Source organism: Bufo bufo, chromosome 2 (assembly GCF_905171765.1).
Source record: "Bufo bufo chromosome 2, aBufBuf1.1, whole genome shotgun sequence".
In the NCBI taxonomy this organism is placed as follows: domain Eukaryota; kingdom Metazoa; phylum Chordata; class Amphibia; order Anura; family Bufonidae; genus Bufo; species Bufo bufo.
The window spans coordinates 580,528,311-580,545,313 of NC_053390.1; the positions used below are offsets into that span (position 1 = coordinate 580,528,311).

A 17,003-nucleotide genomic window follows, 5' to 3' on the forward strand; every position below is an offset into this window, starting at 1 on the left:
CTTTTCTTTCAGACGTCTTCCTTTTAAATAACGTTATAGTAATGTAATAAAAAGGAGAAGAGCCTTATTCAAAGGATCAACAAGATTGCACTTTATAAAAGTTTAACTACACTTTATTAAATACAGTTAAAAACCTACTGTAAATGTGCTAAAAGGATTTTTTTGTAGTATACTTTTTTTTTTGTTTGTTTTTCATGCGATAATAGGTAACTGAAGTTCAGGCCGTACACTGCTGTGTACTGAAGTATGGATTCCCCTGTAGCCGCACTGAGCAACCTACAGGCAGACGCTTCATAGCACATTGTGTTCCTATCGGTACCAATACCGTTTCCTTCAAGACTGGCCATAGATGTGCTACGTTAGGCTTTAGCAGGTACAGGAGCAGTGTTTAGTCTGATCTCCTGCACCTGCTGTGCTAGACCCATGCAAGGCTTTAGCAGAGTGGAACGAGCGGGCGCAGGGCAGAAGCTCAGCATAAAGGACACTGCACCTCTTCCTCATCTGCTAAAGCCTGGCCTAGCACATCATTAGATGTGCGGCTGCAGGGAAATCTGTACTTCAGTACATTGTGGTGTAGTACAGATTGCAAAGTGTTACAGGCACCCGAACATCTGATGCCTATATCACATAAAATTAAATATTAAAAAAATTAAAATTAAAAATAAAAAGTATAATAGAAAAAGTCATTTTACGGCTTTTACAGTAGGTTTAAGTAAAATTTATAAATTTAAGTACACTTCAAGTGACTGAACAACATGAATAGCAGATAATTAAGACAAAGACATAAGTACAATCAAAAAACATAAAAGTGATAAAGCCAGCATTGAAATCTACCAGTGTGGAAAATCTATTTACATATACCCATCATTAAGACCTTTAATCCCAGCAATGATTAGTAGTAAGAACGTGTTACATTTCTAAGAACAAGTGTTTCCAGTGCACAAAGTCATTCTTAGTCTATGCAACATAAGTTCAGGGGGGCAGCACAAGTATCAGGTTCCTGGAGGCATGGCCCAGTATGAGAACATGGGCTACTGGTTCCTAAGCCATGTAATAGATTCATTTCTATCTTGATCCAGCTCAAGACGTTTTACAATCATTTGGAGTTTCAGTTTTTCCTGCGCGATCCCACCAGTTATTGATGTCATTTGTTTCAGCAGAAGTTCCAGCGTATAAATCCATATCTACACAAGAGAAAGGAGATGTATTAGTCCACCAATATTTTCCGGTTGGCAGGAAAAATGTAAAAGAAAATGAAAGAAACATCTATCTATTGCAGATAAAAGTAATTGCTTACATATAAAAGATAGAAAAAAGCTGCTGAAGCTGTAAAACACTACGTGGAGCACAGGATCTTCTTCAGGGTCCTGTACAGTACACACATGTACCAGAAAAATAAAATGGAGCCACCTTCATATGGGTGTCCAAAAGGAGGAGCTCATCCTGGCACAGACAGAGGGCAGTAGAGGGCATGTAGGACCCCCATAGAGAGGCATTACTAGACAACCAGTACTAGTGAAATGGCCATGGTAACATTGGTTGGATCTTCTAGTTAAAGGGGTTCTGCACTTTGTTTTAACTGATGATCTATCCTCTGGATAGATCATCAGCTTCTGATTGGCAGGGGTCCGACACCCGGGACCCCCACCGATCAGCTGTTTGAGAAGGCAGCGGCGCTCCAGCAGCACCGCAGCCTTCTCACCGTTTACCGCTGGCCCAGTGACATCACGACTAGTATCAACTAGCGTTAGTGGGGCTAAGCTCTGTTCACTTGAATGGAGCTTAGCCCCGCCCACACTAGTTGATACTAGTCGTGACGCCAGTGGGCCGGCGGTAAACAGTGAGAAGGCCGCGGCGCTACTGGAGCGCCGCTGCCTTCTCAAACAGCTGATCGGCGGGGGTCCCGGGTGTCGGACCCCCGCCGATTAGAAGCTGATGATCGGATAGATCATCAGTTAAAACAAAGTGCAGAACCCCTTTAAGGACACATGCCAAAGATCGGCAGTGTCCGAGGCACTGTATGATGAGTCTGATTTCAAGTTATTATGGCTCAGAAAAGACCATTGTATGCTGAAAATATTGTATCCTGAGGCCATGGTAACGTGAACTATAGGCACCTTTATACCAACTGATTGAGAACAAACATTTGTATGATTGCTCGTTCCAGACACTTGGGCCCCTTTCACAACGGCGAGTACTCCGCACGGATGCGATGCGTGAGTTGAACGCATTGCACCCGCACTGAATCCTGACCCATTCATTTCTATGGGGCTGTGCACGCGAGCAGTGATTTTCACGCATCACTTGTGCGTTGTGTGAAAATCGCAGCATGTTCTATATTCTGCGTTTTTCACGCAACGCAGGCCGAATAGAAGTGAATGGGGCTGCGTGAAAATCGCAAGCATCCGCAAGCAAGTGCGGATGCGGTGCGATTTTCACGCACGGTTGCTAGGAGACGATCGGGATGGGGACCCGATCATTATTATTTCCCCTTATATCATGGTTATAAAGGGAAAATAATAGCATTCTGAATACAGAATGCATAGTAAAAATAGGTCTGGAAGGGGTTAAAAAAAATATATATATATTTTTTAACTCTCCTTAATCCACTTGTTCGTGCAGCCGGCATCTCTTCTGTCTTTAACTGTGAGCAATAGGACCTTTGATGACGTCACTACACTCATCACATGATCCATCACCATGGTGATGGATCATGTGATGGACGCAGTGACGTCAAAGGTCCTATTGCTCACAGTTAAAGACAGAAGAGAAGTGGATTAAGGTGAGTTAAATTTTTATTTTTATTTTTTTTAACCCCTCCAGCCCTATTTTACTATGCATTCTGTATTCAGAATGCTATTATTTTCCCTTATAACCATGTTATAAGGGAAAATAATACAATCTACAGAACACCGATCCAAAGCCAAACATGCACGATTTTTATCACGCAAGTGCAAAACGCATTACAATGTTTTGCACTCGCGCGGAAAAATCGCGCATGTTCCCGCAACGCACCCGCATCTTTTCCCGCAACGCCCGTGTGAAACCAGCCTTAGCCCATGTCTAGGTGCAAATATTGTTGACGTGGATACCACAAATTAGCACTTCTGGACAGCAGATTGTATATGGAAGGTATGCGACACTATTATGAAATGAAATACTCCAGAAAAAAATTGTGGAATGTAAGATGGATAAAACAAGCGCATAATATTTCATATTTTGTACGACTAAAATTTCCATGTGCATCAAAAGTGTAATAAAACCCACATCATCTGTATGGTACACCCCAAACGTGTAGTGTGATCACGTTCTTTATGTCAAGACCAAATACTTTGAATCCATGCGTCATGTATTGGCTTCAAACAATAGGGCACCATATCACACTGATGACAAAACTGTATACCGGGTGGGATTGGGGGGTGAAGTGCTAATACTATGACTGCATCTACTTGTTATTCACCAACAGAAGGTTTACCGCTTCCTCTTTTTCCATATAAGCCACTAGTAGCATCACTTTTAATAAAGAACTACGGTACTTCCATGGTGCCAATATAAAATCTGTAGATAAGGTAAGGATGCAGACCCAAACTGCGTTACTCTATCTCAGTGTCCTCCATGATGACAATGGGGACAGGAGGTGACCGTACGTACAATGTGTGAGGTCTTGACATAAAGCGCGCAGAAAGAAAACCATCTGACAACCATTACCTGACTCTACACAAGGATTGCTATCGGAAGGTGAGGTACGTGGATCTGTCAATGATATAGGTAATACATTTTAATATAATCTCATCCATACCCTTTGACCATATTCCTATAGCCAAAGCCTTATGCTGCAACTGTAGTGAAATAAAACGGTAACTACAGCGGCAGGATGAAGCTATGGCACTCCATTGAGTTCCCATTCATTGTGCCGATTGGTGATGATGCCCCCAGACAATGAAATATCGATGGCCTATCCTAAGGCATTAAAGTGCAGACATGTCATTATGACATATCAAAAGTTTTGATCAATTGGGGTCAGGAGACCACTGCTAATAGCTGAAATGAGGAGGAAGAGACATTTTGCAATTGGCAGGGGTCTCGGCGTGAAGATTCCCACCGTTTAAGACCTGACACATCACTACGACGTGTCAAAAAAATGTGACAGTTAACACTTGAGGTCCCAGAAACCCATGGGTTTAATTGACCAGATTAACAAATTTGAATTCTGACGTAATTCGTACCACAATTTGTCGCACACAGATTTTTGAAGCAAGTGCCTTGCTTGTTAAGGGGGCATGGCTTGGCGGGAGAGGGGGTCATGGCTTGGCGGGAGAGGGTGGGGCTTAAGGTGAATCTGTCAGCTCTGAAAAGGGCCCCCCCCAAACAGAAGTGTTGTATAGTGTCAATCACGTAATTTTTATCTTCATGCTCACTTGTATCTCAACATAATGCTCCCACAAAGCAGCAGTAAAATGCATCGAGAGGACTCCCGCGTTCTCGCACATAATGGAGAGGACTGCTGGTTTGCCAGGGCACTGCGTCAAAAGGAGTATGAAGATAAAAATCACATAAAATCAGACTCTACAGCACACTGTACACCGCTGGCTCATTTGGGAGTGTTTTGGAGCCAAAAAATGTGGCAACATTTTGGCAAAAAAATTCAGCTGCAAAGTCAGCCAACCAATTGGTGGTATAAAGACAGACAAACGTGTTTAGTTTTGCTCCACAGTTATCACTCAGCAGCCGCCATAAATTTGGCACAGCTATAGACTGCCCTTCTAAGTTTACACAGTCTACATTTTAGAACTAAAAAACTTGCCCCAGTGTGTGTTGCTCTACCCCAGGGATGTCCAACCTGCGGCCCTCCAGCTGTTGCAAAACTACAACTCCCAGTATGCTCTATTAGCTGTAGGCTGTCAGGCATGCTGAGAGTTGTAGTTTTGAAACAGCTGGAGGGCCACAGGTGGGCATTCCTGCTCTACCCTGTCCTGGCTGGATGAGTGCTGCAGCTCTGACAGCATTAAGCACTTTTATATCCATTTTAGAAGTCAACTAGTATACCAAAAACTACCCTAAACACAACAATGCAGGTAAACCTTTTAAAGGTTTAGGGACCTTTCAGCTTCAAAGAGGACCTGTCACCTCCCCCGACATGTCTTACTAAATACCTGCATTCCCCATGTAATAATTCTGGAGCATCTTTTCATATAACCGCATGTTGTGGGTTCCTATATTGCTCTATCTAGAACTTTATGAATTAATTGCCAGCAGTGTACAATAAAGGTCCATCTGAGTGTTACCAGTTGGGGGTCTGTCCCGGCAGCACTCGGACTGTGCAGGGACACACTCATAACTAGTAATGGACCTTTATTTTAGACATCTAGTAAATCATTCTCATAGGAATAATAGAGAAAAGGCATAATGACAAGAAAAGATGCTCCAAAATAGTCATTACCGGTACATGGTGAATACAAAAACAGACGTGTAAGGAGAGGGTAGATCTTTAAGCCGAAGAGCTGCCCGACAGCCCTGCGATGGAAGTACTGCCTAACAACTTGTCTCTCTGAGGCAGCACAATGTACACGAGGACAGAAGAGGCTCCACAGTTCTTCTACATTAAACCGCTTGTATACAAATACACGTGGCAATAAAGGGCTCATAGGTTACTTACCTGCTAAAGTGCCAATGGCAAGGGAGGAGTTATCAAAAAACTTGCTAGGGCCGTAAGGTAAAGATCTTGACTTTGCATCAAAAAATTTATCTTTAGGAGAGTCTGCTGTTTTTTCTGGCAAATTTTGCTTTTTGCAGGGTGATGTCAAAGTGCTGAACAAGGGTCCTTCTGTCTTGAATGGAGAAATGGCACGCTTTCTATAAAGGCCAGTATTTCCTGGAGACATGGCAGGAACACTGTGTCGGTCCATTTTATTCGGGGACATTGGTTGAGGTCTCTGCACCTCAGTCTTACTTGGAGACAATACACGCTTTCTATGTAGGCCAGTTTTGCCAGGTGACGCTGTGTAGGAAGTTGGCATTTCTGACTTTCTTGGGGAAACTGGTCTATGTATGCCAGTTTTGCCAGGTGACGCTGTATGGGAAGTTGGCATTTCTGACTTTCTTGGGGAAACTGATCTTCCTCTGTAAGGATCAGTACCACTATGAAACATGTCATCTTGATGCAATGAACTAAAGAGGGTAGTAGAGGTTCCAGAAGATCCGGCCTTCAGCTTTTTAAGTTCATCTTCACGAGATGAAAGGTTCCTGTTAAGGAAGAGAGAAAACAAATGTAGCAGTAGTAGTAGTAGCAGCATTTTTGTAAACCACAATAACTGTTTAAAAGTTCTGATGCAAAGAGGAATGGGTCACGTATGTAATGGAGTCCTCCCCTGCATAACGGAAACGGGACAGGTCCGTTATGCAGGCCTTAGACTTCTATTATGACGGAAGGAATAACGGAATGCCTCTAAAGGCATTCTATTATGCATTCAGTCATAGAATTGTGTTCTGGTCCGTGGTAACGGAATAGATGACGCAATCCTGCTTTTACCACCAAACGAAGCATGAACGTATTTCAAAATATGAAATTCGCCCATCTCTAATGATAACCCAAGTATTTTTTAAAAATAAGTTGCAGAAATATTAATACCAATAAATCAGAACATGCCAAACAGATGTACAACAGATTTATATCTTGGGGCCCTTGTGATCATACCACTTAAAGTGCATCTGTCAGCAGATTTGTACCTATTAAACTGGCACTTGGCAGCTGAAGGCATCTGTGTTGGTCCCATGTCCATATGTGCCTCCAGTGCTGAGAAAAATGATGTTTTTGTATATGCAAATGATCCTCTAGGAGCAACGGGAGTGTTGCAGTTACACCTAGAGGCTCTGCTCTCTCTACAACTGCCTCCCCCCCGCACTTTGTAAACATGATCACAACTGGCTCTGTCACTGTCTGGCCCTGTCAATCTCTAGGTGTAATGGCAACGCCCCCGTTGCTCTTAGAGGCTCATTTGCATATATATTAAAACATCTTTTTTCTCAGCACTGGAGGCACATATGAACATGGGACAAACACAGATGCCTTCAGCTGCTAAGCGCACATGTAACAGGTCAGCCAGATTCATAGCTACAAATCTGCTGACATACCCTATAATGGTGATAACTGAATATGCAATCTGATGAAAGTGTATGCTGTGGAATAGTACATTAGTATTATCCCAGCTTCAGTTAAAGGGGTTGTCCGGGAATTTAATTTTTTAAATTTATGACCCATCATCTTCCTAGGCCACGTGACATCCTCTTATATCAGTGGCCTAGGCGCCGTTCATCCCCATTTAAGTGAATGTGGCAGAGTTGCAATACCAAGCACAGCCGCTATACAATGTACGGCGAGGCAGTTGGTGAGCCGTCAGGAGGCTGCGGTGCTCATCAGATCTCCAGCTAGCACTGCACCTTCCTCAAACAGCTGATCGGCGGGGTTCCTGGGAGTCGGACCCCTGCCAATCTCACATTGACATCCTTTCCTGAGGAAAGGACATCAATATGAGAATCCCAGAGAACCAAGTCTGCTCTGTCTCTCCCTCTCGTGGCATAAATCTACTTTTACTCGGACCAGGATTGTGCAGGATTTTGTAGTTGTATCAATATTTTTTTCCCATTTGTATTTTTTTTTTTACTCTGATTTCATGGTATATGTACATTTGCTGTTTAACATATCCTGGATATTGCCATTTATCAATATTTTGGCAGCCATAATTGGATTATCAGCCATTCTCTATTATTCATTTCCAGGATAGCTTAAAGGGGTTTGTCTCACTTTAGCAAATAGCATTTAGGGTACATTCACATGACCGTGTGTAATCCTTTACGATCCGCAAATAACGGAACAGTGTGACCGCATTTTGCGGACAAATGACTTCCGTATGTCTTCCGTTTTTTATGGTCCGCAAAAAACGGAAGGAAAAAAAAAAAGAAAAAAAAGAATTATGGCCTTCAAAAATACGGAAACTGATCTGCAAAAAACGGATGATATACGGAAACCATCCCGTATTTCATCCGCAATTTGCTGATCCATTGACTTGAATGGTGCTGCGGACCGATCTGTACGGACAATAGTAGGACATGCTTCATATTTTTGTGGAATAGAAATGCGGACACACGGATGTGGACAACATACTGAATGTTGTCCGCACATTTTATTAACCCATAGGAATGAATGGGTCCGCTTCTATTCCGCAAAATGCGGAACGGATGAGGAAAAAATACGGTCGTGTGAATATACCCTTATTATGTAGAGAAAGTTAATACAAGTTACTTACTAATGTACTGTGATTGTACATATTGCTTCCTTTGCTGGCTGGATTCCTTTTTCTATCACATTATACATTGCTTATTTCCATGGTTACAACCACCCTGCAATCCATCAGCAGTGGCCGGGCATGCACACTATAGGTAAAAGCACCGGCCTATGTGCGCTCCCATGGTCCCAGCCACCAGAGAGGCTGACGTTTTTTCCTATAGTGTGCAAGCACAACCACCACTGATGGATTGCAGGGTGGTCTGTAACCACGGAAACGAGCAGTGTATAATGTGATGGGAAAATGAATCCAGCCAGCAAAGGAGACAATATGGACAATCACAATACATTACCTGTATTACCTTTCTCTACATGATAAATGCCACTTACTGAAGTGAGACAACCCCTTTAAGAGCAGGTACGTTTATTAATTTAACAGGACAACTTTAATATGTTTTATCAGCAGTTGCAACCATACAAGACAAATTTGCTCATGTAAACTTCAACTTGGTGTACACTGTCTACTATGGATATGTCATATACGTCTTTATTGGAAATAAGCATTTAAACGGTGACTTGTTTGGTTGCTCTGGTCAACCGGGGCAATTTTTCTGGTAGTTTTGATAAATGAGGTTCATCGTATCAGACAGATCCAGAATATACTAAACGTACCCTAATGTTTAGACTTCACTCAAGCAGCGCTGTCTTAGGGCACGACCACATGGTGCGGTTAAGCTGCTATTTAAAGGGGTATTCCCATCTTAGACAGTGGAGACATATCGCTAGGATATGCCCCCATTGTCTGATAGGTGCAGGTCCCACACCTATATGGAGAACGGAGCAGGGAGCGCTGTGGCTGGAGGACCACCACCAAGCGCTAATCCCCGCCTCTCCCATATAAGGGAATAGGAGCGCGCCGCGCATGCGCGGCAAATGCTCCCATTAATTTCTATGGGGCAGGCGGCAATAGCTGAGCCAGTGCTCTGCAATTTTCGGCGGCCCCATAGAAATTAATGGAGGGCGTCTGCGCATGCACGCCTTCACTTTCGGGGCTCCGTCCTCGATATAGGTGCGGGTCCCAGCGGTGGGACCCGCACCTATAGTACAATGGGGGCATATCCTAGCGATATGCCCCTATTGTCTGAGATGAGAAAACCCTTTTAAGTACCGCACAACCATATAAGTGACAGCGGGCTCTAATTAAACTAAGGCCTCCTGCACACGACCGTTTTTTTTTTTTTAAGGTCCGTGATCCGTTTTTTCATCCGTGGGTCTTCCTTGATTTTTACAGGATCCACGGACATGAAACAAAAAAAAGTCGTTTTGGTGTCCGCCTGGCCGTGCGGAGCCAAACGTATCCGTCCTGAATTACAATGCAAGTCAATAGGGACGGATCCGTTTGACGTTGACACAATATGGTGCAATTTCAAACGGATCCGTCCCCCATTGACTTTCAATGTAAAGTCAGGAGTCCCTTTTATACCATCGGATCGGAGTTTTCTCCAATCCAATGGTATATTTTAACTTGAAGCGTCCCCATCACCATGGGAACGCCTCTATGTTATAATATACCATCGGATTCGACAGTATATTCTAACACAGAGGCGTTCCCATGGTGATGGGGACACTTCAGGTTAGAATATACTAAAAGAACTGTGTACATGACTGCCCCCTGCTGCCTGGCCCCGGTTCTTTTGTTGGAGATCTGTTTGCATTTATGAAGCCTTTTCTCTGACATATGGTCTGAGGGGTGTAGTTTGCCATTCACAGACGTATAAAGACATTTACAACCAGTGCCCCACTCCTTCCATATTTGTCTACAGCAGTCATACCTTGAGAGCTGATGCAATTTCTTCTTGTACTGTGCAATCTCTCTTTTTAATGCAGCATTTTCTGACTGAAGTATGAGCATAGCCGTGCTTTGCACAATGCCGCTTCCACCCCCGCATGTCAGAGGGTATTGAGAGGAACTGGTATTTTCTGAACACACTGGAAAAAATAAATAAAAATAAATTAGTATCATATATACAGTACATTTTTCTAGTATTCTCATGTAATGCCCCCTCCAAGGTTCAAGCCCAGTTCGCATACCTGTAGTATCGATGTCTTTTTGTGTTCGCCTGAGCTGTTCTCTTAATTTCCGTAAGCTCGCCTCTTTGTCTTCTATACTAGCTTTCAAGGATGCAATCCTAAGGAACGCACACAAGTACATGTTTATGTATTGTTAGTCCCAGACAAACTCATTTACATTCATGCATGAAGTTTCCAAGAAAAAATATATAATGTACCAGTCACAGCAAAACCCGGGATCATGTACTTACTGCTGGTCTGAAGCTTTTGACAACTTCATTCTCTCCATCTCAACCTTTACAACTTGATTTTTGAGGCAGTCAATTTCTTCTTTGTATGGTGCTGCACCTTTGGATACCTTTTCCTTATTTAAAAAATAAAAAAATACAATAAAGAAAATCCCTAAAGTCAACACAGTTATGACAGATGTGTAAAGACCGATGAAGCGAAATTTAAATGTTTAGCGATCCTGGAAGAAATTACCGTAAAACTGCACTAGCGCTGCAATAATTTTGTGAAAACTGTTAACTAATAAGGAAGATTTCACGTGCAGAACATTATGAGAAAAATTCCCCCCGCCCCCATTCTGGAGATAGATGTGGGTCCAGAGGTTGGACATGTCAAATGTCAATGCTGAGCATACCCTGCAGCTCTGGCACCTTGATATGACAACACTCAAGAAAGCTCCATAGGCTTCTCAATCCTGCAGTCCTTGCGCGCTCCCCTCCTGTTTTCTACTGCGCAGACTCCACAATATATATATCTTATCTTAATATTGGAGAGCAAACTTACCTGGAGTGTCTGTATTTCCTTCAGTGCTGTCTCGAAACGTTTTTGTTTTTCATCCATCTTAACCTTCATCTCAGAAAGTTCACCCTCGGCAGTGCTGGAGCGCAGCTTTTCTTTCAGCAGCAATGGATTTTGCTCCTTTTGGTTGATCTCTGCTTTGGCTGAGCTCAATTCATTTTCTAGACCCCGAATTCGGCACTGCATTTTCTAGAAAACACCATTAAGAGAGTCATCTCCAGCACGTTATTGGCTGAAACATTGCACTTTGAAAGATTGCATAGACTACACACCGGGACAGAACAGTGAGCACTGCAGTGCCCTCATTACTGCCAAGCGACTAGGAAGCCAGCCAATGATGGCGGCGGTGCTACATTAAATCAGATCAATTATAAGATAATTAGAAATATTGCTTACTCATTGGAATTAAGGAACCAATTTAGTTCTGAAGAGGCTTCGAGAAACCTATACATTAGAAATTCCCCTCAATACATCCTCTTAAAACCGCAGCCTTCAAAGTATTCAAAATGGCATTTAGGAAGTTTAACCAGAATGAACACAAAATGAATACCAAAAAGATTTGTTGCTAATTTTTTATTTTAAAATCAATATTTTTGGGAACACAGCAGGCGATACACTAGAAATAACCAATAGTTATTACCCTAATTCTGCAGTATCCCATACGTACACTCTAGAATACACCTTGTGGAATTTGGGGCTCTCCATTACTAGGTTGTTTTTCAGACGCCATTCCGTATTTGCAGAGACCTTGAGGCCAAAACAACCCTCAAATACATCATTGTGGAAACTACACCCCCTCTAGGGTTGTATTGAGCATTGTGACCCCACAAATTTATTACAATTGGTGCGTGAAAAGCAAAAGTTGCATTTTTCCAATAAAATTTAGTTTTAGGTCAAAATGTTTTGCAAGAGCTAAAAGGAGAAAAAGCACTCCACAAATGACTACCTAATTTCTCTCAAATACATCAATACCCTACAAATGTTAAAAAGCTGTATGGGCAAATTGCAGGTCTCAGAAGGGAAGGAGCACTTTTTAGCTTTTTAAGCACTGATTTGGCCTTTGCAGCACCCCTGAAGTACCAGTACAGTCAAGATCCCTAAACAATTACCCCATTTTGAAAAATACACTCCCCAAGAAGTCCAGCTAGGGCTGTAATGACTGAAAATGTAAAATATTTTTCCAATAGTACGGTGCTATAGCCCCAAGCATTATAGTAAGGGATAAAAGGAACCGTGACTTGGTTACGCAATTTCCCCAAGGTACTGTAATAATCTACATTCGTGGCCAAAAGTTTTGAGAATGACACAAAATATTAGTTTTCACAAAGTTTGCTGCTAAACTGCTTTTAGATCTTTGTTTCAGTTGTTTCTGTGATGTAGTGAAATATAATTACACGCACTTCATACGTTTCAAAGGCTTTTATCGACAATTACATGACATTTATGCAAAGTGTCAGTATTTGCAGTGTTGGCCCTTCTTTTTCAGGACCTCTGCAATTCGACTGGGCATGCTCTCAATCAACTTCTGGCCCAATTCCTGACTGATAGAAACCCATTCTTTCATAATCACTTCTTGGAGTTTGTCAGAATTAGTGGGTTTTTGTTTGTCCACCCGCCTCTTGAGGATTGAACACAAGTTCTCAATGGGAGTAAGATCTGGGGAGTTTCCAGGCCATGGACCCAAAATGTCAACGTTTTGGTCCCAGAGCCACTTAGTTATCACTTTTGCCTTATGGCACGGTGCTCCATCGTGCTGGAAAATGCATTGTTCTTCACCAAACTGTTGTTGGATGAAGTTGCTGTTGGAGGGCGTTTTGGTACCATTCTTTATTCATGGCTGTATTTTTGGGCAAAATTGTGAGTGAGCCCACTCCCTTGAATGAGAAGCAACCCCACACATGAATGGTCTCAGGATGCTTTACTGTTGGCATGACACAGGACTGATGGTAGCGCTCACCTTTTCTTCTCCGTTCAAGCCTTTTTCCAGATGCCCCAAACAATCGGAAAGAGGCTTCATTGGAGAATATGACTTTGCCCCAGTCCTCAGCAGTCCATTCACCATACTTTCTGCAGAAGATCAATCTGTCCCTGATGTTTTTTTTGGAGAGAAGTGGCTTCTTTGCTGCCTTCTTGACACTAGGCCATCTTCCAAAAGTCTTTGCCCCACTGTGCGTGCAGATGCGCTCACACCTGCCTGCTGCCATTCCTGAGCAAGCGCTGCACTGGTGGAACTCCGATCCCGCAGCTGAATCCTCTTTAGGAGACGATCCTGGCGCTTGCTGGACTTTCTTGGACGCCCTGAAGCCTTCTTAACAAGAATTGAACCTCTTTCCTTGAAGTTCTTGATGATCCTATAAATTGTTGATTGAGGTGCAATCTTCATAGCCACAATATCCTTGCCTGTGAAGCCGTTTTTTTGCAGGTCACCATGGTTAACAATGGAAGAGCAATGATTTCAAGCATCACCCTCCTTTTAACATGTCAAGTCTGCCATTTTAACCCAATCAGCCTGACCTAATGATCTCCAGCCTTGTGCTCGTCAACATTCTCACCTGTGTTAACAAGACGATTACTGAAATGATCTCAGCAGGTCCTTTAATGACAGCAATGAAATGCAGTGGAAAGGTTTCTTTGGGATTAAGTTAATTTTCATGGCAAAGAAGGACTATGCAATTCATCTGATCACTCTTCATAACATTCTGGAGTATATGCAAATTGCTATTATAAAAACTTAAGCAGCAACTTTTCCAATATTTATGTAATTATCAAAACTTTTGGCCACGACTGTATATGTAGTCATATTGCGGATAGAGATATAGATATATATATATATAGATATATATATATATATATATATATATATATATAAAATAGTTTTTTTCACCACATCGGAGTGCTGCTCTACTTTTTATTCCATATGATCTAGGGGCGCTTTTCCCATTAGAGTTTGCACCCCATTTACCATTCTCTTTACTTTCTTTCAAATTTCTTTTTATTAAGCATATTAAGTCAAATATACTTTGTGTACAATGAACATAAAAACAGCAGAGGGGAAACACGCCCCAGGATCATATAACATAGAGCATAATACATATTATGATAAACAAAATGAAGCCTCAATTATGAGTTTAGTGCAACATCACAGATGGCATAGACATAAAATGCAATTGTAGATTATGACATCAAGATTTCTCAAGCCATTTAGCCCATTTGATCATAAACTTATCATGAGATAAATTCTCCCAGCTAGACAATTCCTCCATTCTACATATCTCTTGGACTCTCTCCTTCCACATCTGCACGGTTGGAGGTTGCGCAGAGAGCCATTTTAATGGGATAAGTAATTTGGCAGCAGAAATAAGGTGAGATATTAAAGAGTGTTTACTAAGAGGACAATGGAGATCCGGAAGGTTAAGAAGAACAGCAGTTGGTGAAAGGACAGTGTTAGAGGAACAAATGTTCTTTATTTCACTGGCTACCATATCCCAAAAAGGACGGATAACAGGGCACGACCAAATGTGTAAAGCAGTACCTTTTTCTGTAGCACACCTCCAACAGTTAGCTGATACTTCAGGATACATTTTGTTCAAAAGGTCAGGTGTACGATACCACCTAGTCATAATCTTAAAAGCATTTTCCTGGACTGAGATGCAACGGGAGAAACCATGCGAGTGGCTAAGGATCCTTTTTACATCTGCCTCAGAGAAATGTGTATTCAGTTCTGACTCCCATTGGGTAATATAAAGAGGGTATTTATCATCTTTTGGTTCTAGACTTTTGCTGTAGATGTATGAGAGTAATTTACTTCTAGGGGTTGGGGACTGCAGGATAACATCATACCAAGATGGATCATACCCCTGAGGAGCTTTTTGTAGGTAATCTAAGCAAATCTTTTTGAAATGGAGGTAGTGTAAATGCGACCATTTTTGTGTTTTATATAACGTCTCCATAGCCACAATGTCAGGTACCTTCTTATCCTTCAATACGTCACCCACTACATCATTACCAAACCTAGGCCACAAGTTAAAGACGTCTACATAGTCTGAATGGAGAAGATAAGGAATTAGGCGTATTGGCCTGAAAGGAGAGGGGCCTTTTGATAATGGCATTTGATAAGGAAATTTCTTCCAAGCTTTGTGGATTCCTACAAATGAAGGATTATTTAAGTTATTTACCACTGTAGATATAGGCGAGGTATCCCACAAACTGGCCAACTCCGAGGAGGACCAGGAAGTGTTGGCTATTTGACAACCTAATTTATGGGAATTGGGGTTGAGAATTTCTGAGTGCAGTCTAATCAAGTTGGCCAGATAATAGTTTTTAACATCAGGTAGGCCAAAACCACCTCTGCTCATAGGCTGAGATAAGCAACTATAAGATAGCCTGGGCCTAGATTTTTTCCAAATAAAACTTGAAAAAAGGGTTTGGACTTGAGATAAATAAGAAATAGGGAGGGAGATAGGCAAGGTCTGAAAGAGGTATAATAATCTAGGCAGGACATAGGTTTTCAGGAGATTTTTTCTACCTATCCAGGACAAAAAGGGGATCTTAAGATTTTCCAATTGTGACCTAATGTCAGATAATAAAGGAGTATAGTTTGAGCGGAATAGGTGTTTAGGGGAAGGAGTTATATTGACCCCTAGGTATTTTATATGGGATGTGGACCAATGAAAGGGAAAAGCTTTGGATAGGCCATTTACTACGTCTCTGGGAAGGTTAATACCCATTACTGAGCATTTTGAAAGGTTGATTTTGAAATTAGATATATGGCCAAATTCCTCTAAAAGTTTCAAAATCTCAGGGAATGCAGTGACTGGGTCTGACATGATAAGCAACATATCATCCGCAAAGGCCGCAACGGTGTGATAAGTTGAACCCACTTTAAACCCCTTGATGATGTCGCTTTGTCTAATCTTCTGTATTAATGTCTCTAAACAGAGAATGAAAAGGGAAGGGGACAACGGACACCCTTGGCGAGTACCGTTAGAGATGGGGAATGTAGGGGATAGGACGCCATTAACCCTCACCCGAGCGTGAGGGGCTGAGTACAGGGACATCACAGCATCTATGAATTTAGAGTGAAAACCAAACTTAGCAAGAGTGGCCGCCATAAAACCCCAATCCACTCTATCAAACGCCTTTTCGGCATCCGTGCTTAATAGAGTCAGATTGTTTTTAGATCTTAGAGCTTGTTGAATTAACAGCTGGACCCTAAAAGTGCTGTCCCTGCACTCCCGCCCCCCGACAAATCCAGATTGATCTGGAGCTATAAGATTTTTCAGAAAGGGGGCAATTCTGTGGGCAATTAATTTGGCCCATAATCGGTGTTTAAGAGGGATATAGGTCTGTAACTGGACGGAATTTCCGGATCTTTGTTAGGTTTGGGGAGGACCACAATATGAGCCTCAAGGGCCTGTTTAGCTGGGGAAACCCCATTTAACATTGAGTTTAAATAAGATACCAGATGGGGACCTAATATATGAAAAAATTTCTTATAATACGCAATTGGCAGTCCATCAGGGCCGGGACTCTTCCCCGAGGGAATGGAATTAAGGATTTTCTGGACTTCTGGAAGGGTGACAGGAGAGGTCATAGACTCGCTGTCAGTAGGGGATAGTTTTGGTAGATTAAGTGAAGATAAAAAGGAATTAGTAAGGGCATTCCTGTCCTGGATAACAGAAAGGGACTCTTTCCCACGTAAATTATATAGGGCAGAATAATATGCATTGAAAATTTTGGCAATGCTCGGAGTGTCAGATGCTATCTTATTCAAGTTATCACGCATCTTAGTGATATAGGATTGTTCATTTCTCATTTTAATTTGGGCCGACATTAATTTATTACC

The 17,003-nt window shown here is 42.1% G+C and overlaps 1 protein-coding gene across 7 annotated transcripts in view; it reads right to left on the minus strand.

Moving 5' to 3' along the window:
- Positions 1–666: 666 nt before the first annotated feature.
- The window catches only part of CENPE (centromere protein E), a 118,215-nt gene continuing 101,878 nt past the window's right edge, over positions 667–17,003 (minus strand). For 6 of the 7 annotated variants that reach the window (XM_040418234.1, XM_040418233.1, XM_040418232.1 and 3 more), the window contains 6 exons: positions 11,144–11,347; positions 10,603–10,715; positions 10,373–10,470; positions 10,114–10,270; positions 5,657–6,243; positions 667–1,184 (listed from right to left, as the gene is read on the minus strand). In XM_040418234.1, coding sequence (XP_040274168.1) covers positions 1,081–1,184; positions 5,657–6,243; positions 10,114–10,270; positions 10,373–10,470; positions 10,603–10,715; positions 11,144–11,347 — 1,263 coding nt within the window. In that variant the 3' untranslated portion in view covers positions 667–1,080. Of the gene's footprint in view, positions 1,185–5,656; positions 6,244–10,113; positions 10,271–10,372; positions 10,471–10,602; positions 10,716–11,139; positions 11,348–17,003 lie in introns of those variants that run through there. The other variant, XR_005776334.1, reaches the window with a different exon arrangement.